This window comes from Dermacentor andersoni, chromosome 9, assembly GCF_023375885.2.
Source record: "Dermacentor andersoni chromosome 9, qqDerAnde1_hic_scaffold, whole genome shotgun sequence".
NCBI lineage: Eukaryota > Metazoa > Arthropoda > Arachnida > Ixodida > Ixodidae > Dermacentor > Dermacentor andersoni.
The window spans coordinates 7,144,878-7,154,332 of record NC_092822.1 but is presented as its reverse complement, the minus strand read 5'-3'; the positions used below and the strand labels follow the sequence as shown (position 1 = coordinate 7,154,332).

General features: G+C 44.1%; 1 protein-coding gene across 2 annotated transcripts in view; it reads right to left on the bottom strand.

Moving 5' to 3' along the window:
* Positions 1-4,377: 4,377 nt before the first annotated feature.
* AcCoAS (acetyl coenzyme A synthase) overlaps positions 4,378-9,455 on the bottom strand; it is a 96,627-nt gene continuing 91,549 nt past the window's right edge. For both annotated transcript variants that reach the window (XM_055068456.2, XM_050174647.3), the window contains exon 15: positions 4,378-7,788. In XM_055068456.2, the coding sequence (XP_054924431.1) occupies positions 7,589-7,788 (200 nt within the window). In that variant the 3' untranslated portion in view covers positions 4,378-7,588. The remainder of the gene's footprint in view (positions 7,789-9,455) is intronic.

Here is a 9,455-nt window from a genome sequence, read left to right as displayed (position 1 = left end):
GAAAACAGCTGCAACTCTTGTTTTATCAAAACTATCCCGAAACAAATTATATGACAATTAGCCACTATGCCAACTGTAACATTAAGCCGATTTCCACCTGCTTTTCCTAATTGTGTAGTTCACAGTGAAGTTGTAAATATTGTGGAATTCCCGTTTGCTGTCAATACGTGGGCTTCTACAGGAGGGAAATGGACAGCCCCATGTTGGTTCGCTAGAATAAAACCTTAGTCCTTCCAAGTTTCATTCAGCTAATTAACTAAGAAATATGCTCAGTTGCAAATTACAAACAAACGTGTTTTGTTTTGTGCACTCCTTTGACTGTGCTTCGGTCAACGCTTATTTTGAGGATCAGTTTAACGGCCCCCCCGTGTCCTATACACACGGTTACCATCAGTGGGCATTGTGTGTTGTGGTTACGTTTGTGGGGTTCTCCTCCGTACTCTTGGGACAAAGGAACGACAACACAGTAGTGCAAACAATCACAAGGGCATTTATTGCACCTTTCATAGATCAATGCCTGCTAGCCGAGTTGCTATCCACAAAACATGCCGATGGGCGCGCGACAAATCTAGAAGTCCGACTCACCGCGACCGGATAGCGAGCGAATATGTTCGCCCCATGCTGGATCCCAACGCCTGGTTGTTCGCGTGTACTGTCACGTGAACGGTGGCGCGTTCCAAGGCGGCCACGCGAGGCGGTCTCGCAGAAGCATGGGTCGCCGCGCACGCGGGACGTCCACGCTGTTCGCTGACCCGCCGGGAAAGAGCGCCTGTTCTCCCCTGCGCCCCCAAGTAACCCTGCCGTGAGGCGGCGTTAGCAGCGCAACACTCGCGCCATCTCTCGCACTGCGCTTCAACCACTCCGACCGCTGCGGGTGCCAGGCCACGCGGCGGGCGCAGCCGCCCTGCAGGAGATGAGCTATGCGGGAAAACTAGATCTCAGGGGAGGCGTGAGAGTCACGCATCCCCACACGCTATAGTTGCCTGAACACCTAATTATAATAGTAATAATAATACCTATATATAAATAGATGCGTTGATTGAGGTAAAACACACCACAGCTTCGCCGCTCATCCTTCTTCACAGAGTGGAAGGGCTGATGATTGTTTTTGTCTGTCTCGCAAAAAAGAAAAGAGTTCCTATCTGCATTAGCATAGTTTAAGCATATGGTTTTTATACTTTAGGGTGGAGCCATTGTCACAAATCATGTCACAAACTCATATCTACAAGTCCTCATTGTCAGGCATTAGAGTAACATTTAAAGGAAACCACATCAACAAAAACAAAGAGAGGTGTTTGGCGATCCATTTTACTTTGTTCTCTAATTTTTTTGTTTTTTTGAGAAAGTAAAAAAAAAAAGGAAATCACGGAAAGTAGTGCACACGGGCATGCTTTGCAGGAGGTGCAATATTTTCCCTTATCTTACAAGCCAGTGTTGACATACATTACCATAACCATTTTGAACATTTCTGTGTCCATCCTAGACCTGTCAGGCTGTTGTACTGTTTCTTGGAACAAAATTAATGGAAGACCAACTAGACAATTCAGCCACCCTTTTTTAATGTAACATAGTTGGGTAAACATCCTCTCAATGTCACAGCTACCATTTCAATGCAGAGCAAAGCTAGCACTGCATTAGTCGACTTCTTAGCAGATACGCTGCCTTTTACATGCACGCAACCTGCAGGAAACGCAATGCACGTGCCATTGTCGTATTCATGTGAATGCAGCTATTACTGCAGTAGAGAAACAAATACAGGTAATGAGCTCTCTGGTACATCTAAAGTGTCATTTTTTTTTAAAGAACAACGGTAGTGGTACAATAGGTCCATCAAAGCTTAGCTGCATTGAGAAGCGTACCATTCTGTGATCACACATGCCTTTGCACATAAGCCAACAAACACTGACACCAAGGACAACATAGGGGAAATTATTTGTGCTTAATGAATGAAATAAAGAAATGATACATTAATGTGAATGAAAGTGGATGAAAAAACAACTTGCTGCAGGTGGGGAACTGTCCCACAACCTCTGCATTTCACGTGCGATGCTCTACCAATTGAGCTACTGCAGCGCCATTTCCCCATCCACTTTCTTGGGTATTTATGTTTCCTAGTAGAATCCTGGGAGTGTTAGCCAGCACCACCACTCGCAAACCTTGGCGGCGGATGTGGAACATCCTTTCTGCCGCAGGCGTCACGGGAAAGATATCTTTTTGGGTGCAGGCAACCGGTCAATAAACCCACACATGCTACCTGAAGGCATCGATGTTGCTGGATTTGAAACCCTCGTTAAGTAATCGGGGTTCTACTAGGAAACATAAATACCCAAGAAAGTGGATGGGGAAACGGTGCCGCGGTAGCTCAATTGTTAGAGCATCGCACGCGATATGCGAAGGTTGTGGGATCGTTCCCCACCTGCAGCAAGTTGTTTTTTCATCCACTTTCATTTCCATTAATTTGTCGTTGCTTTGTTTCATTCATTAAGCACAAGTAATTTCCCCTATGTTGTCCTTGGCGTCAATGTTTAATGGATTCTTATGATATGACTAATAAAAAATATGTCCTTCGGTTAACGGCCTTTCTTCTCGTTTATGCCTTCAAACATGCCATTCTTTGATCACACAGACCACTCATGGGCTGACAAATTTGGTAGAAAATTATAGGCTAGTGTCTCTAACAAGTATAGCTTGTAAGACAATGGAGCACGTAATCTACAGTTGCATCATGTCGCATCTTGCTAAAGACAATTTACTTAACCCTGCACAGACCCGCCATGGTTGCTTAGTGGCTTTGGTGTTGGGCTGCTGAGCACGAGGTCGCGGGATCGAATCCCGGCCACAGCGGTCGCATTTCGATGGAGGCGGAATGCGAAAACACCCGTGTAGTTAGATTTAGGTGCACATTAAAGAACCCCAGATGGTCCAAATTTCCGGAATCCCCCACTACGGCCTGCCTCATAATCAGAAAGTGGTTTTGGCACGTAAAACCCCACAATTCATTAATCCCACACAGCACAAATTTCGTCAAGGTCCGTCGTGTTCTACACAGTTGGTCGAATTTACATATGACCTAGCAGTAGCTATTGATAAACAAAAGGTTATTGGTTGTATATTTCTGGATTTCCAGATGGCATTCGATGTTGCACATGATCATCTTGTTTCCAAATTACCCAGCTACACTTTGAATGAAAGGATCATCTTCTGAATTTCTGAGTACCTGTCCCTGCGACAGCAGTGAGTAGTTGTTGGTGGTCGCTCATCGAGCTATGGTCCTCTGGCGTCCCTCAGGGTTCTGTTCTGGGGCCACTTCTCTTTTTGTTATATGTAAATGATATTAATGATGATGTGCTACGTCTTCGCTCAGAATGTTCGCAGACTGCGTGATTACAGAGTCATAGATAGTTCACTTGACATGCAAAGCCTACAAGACTTAGATATTCGTGTGGTGTGCCAATTGGGACACGACTTTGAATGCTAAAAAATGTGTACACGTCATCTTTTGAGGAAGCGCTCTTACCTGTCTTATACGCTATTAACCACATGTCTGTGAGCAAAGCGCAGAATTTTAAATACTTGGGCGTCTACCTTACTGCTGACCCGAGGTAGTCAAAGCACATAAATTACATTGTGAAGAAAGCTGCTGGTTTCCTAGGTTTGTCAAGAAGAAATTTGAGCCATTTTCCCAAACATCTCAAGGAACTTTTATATTTTACTCGCATCCGCACGGTACTTGAATACGAGTGTCTGCTGGCACCCATGCACTCAAGGTCTTGCCGATAAATTGGAAAGAAATTCTGAATAGGGCAGTCTGTTCCATCCTCGGAAATCACAACAGGTCACTCAGTATGTCAGAGAGCAAAAGCAAGCTTCAGTAGCCAGACCTTAAATCTCAGAAGAAAAAATTCGAGATTAAAATTTCTTCGCAGTATCTATTATTCTCAGACTGGTATACCAAAACAAAATATCTGAAGCCACCATTCTGTCTCGAAGTGAAGAGACCACGAGTTAAAACTTTATGAACTTCCTTTTAAAGGTGACGTACTCCGCTATTCATTTTTTGGGAACAGTTTGTGAAGGGAATGCTTTGTCGCCACATGTTAATGTATGAAGTTGCGACTTTTTTCATGCGTTAAGTGCATCATTTCTTGCAAATTGCGAATGCGAGTGTCCTTCCTGCTGTAATGCTTATCAGCGATGCAGGTACGAAATAAATAAAATAAATAAATAAACATTAACACCTGTACTTCGGTGAAACACTGCTCACTTAACAAAAATATCTAAAACAAATATAAAAATTCATTTTAAATGCGAGTTAGGACCTTTATCAATGACACTAATTTGAGTAGTGTGCTTTAGTGTGAATGAACGAGGCACATAGCTTGCTGGAACATTTATTGCACTTTTGCCTACAGGGCCATGCATTGTATACATAACAAACAAGCTGCAAAGTAACAACATTCACTGCACTGTTGATCACTCCACAGCACACTGCCTCCACTCAGCGAGCAGTCAAAGCTGTAAACAATGCATTGTGATGCATCAATTCACCAAATACAACCGGCCGTGTGCAATGTGCACTTTGATGCGTTGACCATGAAGTTTAAAACCACAGATCTTGATCCCCATGCTACAGATGGCAAGCAATATACAGATGGCCATAACAGTGTGCTTTGCATGTATGTGTGAAAATGCACTTTTGCACAGTATTGCCAGCAAAGCTTGCCTAAGCTGCGGGAGTGAAGAATGAAGCAGGTTCCCTCGCAGCCTCATGCACCCTGAAATTCAAGTGTGCACGGAGTGCTTCAGATATCAGTCCCAGGATTACTACCAATGGTGTCTTCAGCCAGACGCATCCGTCCTCAGATTCAGAGTTAGACAGATCCAGCGTTCCTTGAACTCAGAGCCGGAGGACAAGCACACGAAAGCGCGACTCACTGTCAGAGGAGGAAATGGCAGAGGTGCAACCACGTGACTACCACAAAAATCTGATTTTGTGTGGAAGCCTAGCCAAAGCTTTCGACACTGCCAAGAACAACAGTGTATGCGCTGATGGGACGAGCACCGTTTGTTGAGATGTCAGCATGCATTGAGCGGCCTTTGGTCAGTGGAGCATTGTCAGCAGCAACAATGCTACGACACTGTGTTTTGATCACATGACTGGATACGATCGTAGCCTTGACGACTGCTTCGATGGCAAGGCTCAGAGTGCCTGAGATCGCTCTACGTGGGAGAAGAATTATCAAAAAGAACCAGCCAAATGCAAGCTGCTTTCTCTCTTTTGGGCAAACAAAGACAATTGCTGGCCGCAAAATCAGTCTAGAGCACTCCAATACGACAAGCCAAAGATACCATAAGATGTTCACCTTCTTATACGACACCTGCTTGTTGGACTGTAACACTCACATGTGGGAGCCTTGAGCACCTGCTCCCTTTGGCCTATTCTAGAGCAGCCAGCAGCTGCCTGCCACAGTCCAGCCTTACATATGGCACCAACCATATCAAGCTCCTCATGAAAAGGTCTATGATGCAACGTATACACATCAACTATATTAAAAAGCACAGCAAGAAAATGGCTGTAAGATTTTTGCTGAAAACTCTGTCTCCGTAGTGCAGACTGCACTTGAATGACTGGAATGTGTCTGGCTGCCATAGCGTTAAAAGCATTGTAAGCATGCTGCATGCAGAACAGTTGAGTTAATTTGACACAGTGCTGTATGGGAGGGATCTGCAGCTGCAGTATACTCTGCGCAGCTGTCCTATGGTTACAGCGTGACCTTTCACAAAAACATGGCGACTCCACTACATGCCAGACCAACCTGTGCGGGTGGGTGGCTGGATACTCTCTACACAACTATGCAACAAGCTTGAACACTGCGATTGAGAAAAGTTTAACAGCCTAGACTGATTGTCTGATGCAGTTGAGGCATTCGAAAGGCTCCATGGAACACAGAGATGCCACTAGGAGAGGAGGTGACCATACTGCACAGTTTCTCGATAATGGCTCTCTGGACCAATGCACCGATTAAACCCTGAAAATCGTATCTGAAGACAGGCTTCAGTGATATTTCTAGCCTCTGTGCTTGGGGCTGCTAGAGGTAGAGTATCCACAAGCACCTTCTCTATCGTGAACTCTGCACAGTTGTAGTTGCATGTCTGTGTTCCTAGAATGGCAAAAGCATTTGATTGTCCTTGTAGAGCACCATCAGTGTGCAAAGTGCCATCACAATGCCCACTCAAATGCAATTCTTGGCCTTACATGTGTAATGGGGTTGACATATGGTGAGGAAGAAGAACAATAGCTCACAAAAGGATGGGGCAGCGTGACTGCTGAAAAACAACTAAACAAATACTTTTTTCTGGTCCACAATCCAGTCGGTGACTGATGCCAGTTGAAATTGTTGACAGACTACCATTCTATGCTGTCATGTATGAGTTTCAGAATGAGAGGAAATGAAAGTGTTTCAGGCCATTCAGCCAAACAATGATTGGGAGCATGGTGACAACATGAACGGAGCTTTTTCAGGCAACACATGGGACTAGGAATCTGGTCACAAAGAATCTTCACATGCCACTGTTTCATCGACTAGTGTGTACGATCACATACAGCTTGAAAGAGTTTGTTTGTCTTTCACAAATATTGCACCGAGAAACAGTAAACTCTGAAGAAGCAACAACATCCTTAAAACTTCAAAGTTCTTCGCTAAACCACAACCCTGATGTGGGCAAGAGATCACCTGCTTGAGGTCATGCCAGTCCTAAGAATACAAAAGAAATGCAAAAAAAGAAAACGGTGTGCCTGAGAATAAAACAGTGATAAAGGTGCATGACCTCCTGCCAATGTAACACGTAAAGGTGTATCATTAAACAACAGCAGTTGTAAGCTTAAGTAGATTCTCAGCTAGATAAATGCACTGTGCACATATCTGGCAAAATGTCCCCTTCATCTGACTCTGCACCACATTCCATGCAGCAGCTTTCAAGTGACCCAGAATGCAAGCTAGCCTGTCGAACATGACGTGGCGAGTCAGCTCAATTCTTCTGCCTGGATAACAACACTCTTGGCTGTGGCTGGCATCACTAGTAAAAGTTGAGCCATATGTAGAAACAAGTGCCCCTGCATTGCAATTGTTTTCACTGTGCATTGTAGCAGTGTTTGCAGTACGTCAGTCTAAGACAATTTGGGCACCGCACACAATGGTAGCCAGCTCTTACTGTGCCACTTGGGAGAACTGCTAGCGTCAACAGCAACCCAACTTTTTCATGAGTAGCTTTTCCATGACGGCAGACGTCGTGTGTGCACCTGTACCATTCAAGCATTCCTCAATGGACAGCAACTCACACTGCATAATGTATTGCGTTAGCTTTCCACAATAAATTAGCTGTTGTCCATTTTAACAGGTATCAGTTGCTAAACCAAGCCTTGCGCTGTTGCTTACAAGTTAGGATCAAGTGAAAAATAGCTCAAGTATCTTTTACCACTGTAATCGTGAGCCGTGGCACAAAGGGGAATGGGCTTCTGGCCTGACCATTAGATTGCATTCTGGATCACTGCACACTCTCACTACAATGTAAGCCGGGGTAAGCTGGTCTAGGCTACGGGTGGCCTTGTCTTAAAGAGGGCTTCCACGACGTTTTCATCTGCCAGGGTGCTGAGATCCCCGAAATTACGGTTATTCCGGGCAACTTGACGCAGCACGCGACGCATGATCTTCCCCGACCGGGTCTTGGGCAGTGCCTCGGCATGGTGAATGTACTCGGGCGTGGCGAAGGGACCAATCTTGGTCCGAACTGGAATAGGTGATGCACACACATAATTGCTGCTTGTTGATGAAGTTTTATGCATCTTGTGTTTTAAACTGTGTAGTACAAATCTAACTACAGTATGTAATCCGATTGTAATATGGTTCATTTCACAAGCTGTTCTTAAAGGAACACTAAAGGCAAATACTAAGTCGACGTGGACGGTTTAAATATAACTCCAGAGATGTCATAATGCTTGTTCCATGCCAAGAAAAGACTTAGTTTATGAGAAAATCTCATCTGAATGACCCAAATAGCTTTATCACAATTCAAATCTCTTGCCACCCAACTGGGGACCGGTGACGTTGCATACTCCATCACCACACTTTGCTGCCGTTGGCGAGTAAAACGGCGCCTGGCAGACGGCGGTATAGTTTTTTGCACGAAATGCAAATGCATGACAGAGCGATGGATTCACCGCTGCAGCTGCTTTCGGTCAAGTGGCATGGACAGTTCGGGCATCCCGTGACATCACATGAACATTGTATTCTCTGCTACTTGCAGTTTGTGCGAGTTTTCTGAGCCAGCGAAACCAGCGCAGCACTACACAATAATGAAACTACTGAAACGCGAAAGCACAGCAGCGCAGAGTTGAGTGAAAACTAAACACTTCGTCTGCCCGCGTTCGTTGTCAAGGGTAAATACAATTAGTTCATCTTTCTAAAACTGAATTAGAACTGGACAAGTAGCATTTTCTTTCATCTTATAATGCAATACAACGATGTTTTAATAACAAGTGGTTGAGTACTAGTGACAGATTATAAATGAGGAGTGCCTTTGTCATCAGGCAAGTACTTGAATGTCCTGGGGGAGTCTAATCGTGTCCTGCATTTATCTCAATTTCTCAATTACTAAGGTTTCGGGCGCAATAATATTGATGCCTTAGAGATTCTCGAGCACTAAAGCATTCCTTTAGCTTGACTTGCTATTTGCCTGTAGTGTCTCTTTAAGAAGGTAAGAAAAAAGATGGTCGATTTTACATAATGCCGCACACTTTAATGCTACATAATGCTACACAATTTGGCCTGATATGTGCTGCCTTCTGTTTTGATAAATGCTGGGCTTAGCTTTACTTCCGCTAAAAAAATTACCTATACAATGAGCAAAATAATGAGGAACTAGACACCCCGTTTTCTTTCTATTGTGAATAAGGTATTTAATCTATAGCAAAATGTTTGTTCTAACCAGTCTTACTTCAGACATCCACTTTTAAGAGAAGTTTAATTTTAAATCTTGCACAATGATGTACAGCCGAACCCATTTATAACGAACTCGATAGTTCCACAAAAAGTGGCCGTTATATCAGTAGCTCATTATATATACATGGACTTGCCTTTAAAAATGCTCTAAAATTAACTGCACTGAAGCTGGCATCAGCAGTTACAATTGGACAGCACTTTGATCCGAAAACCAGATTTTCAGCGTCGTTTTTCTTCCCAGTGCGTTCCTGCACCTAGCTGCACATTTCCATCAGAAACGTACATTTAATGAATGAAATGCGCCGCCACTATGTAGCTCTTTCAAAACGGCGCCCAGTTCCGATCATCTGTCATTTCGAAACTGCAAGCGCAGCACCAATTTTTTATTTGAGATCTTGAGATATATTTTACTGCCAGCAGGACATGACTATTCTGCACACGAGAGCAAAGCATTCT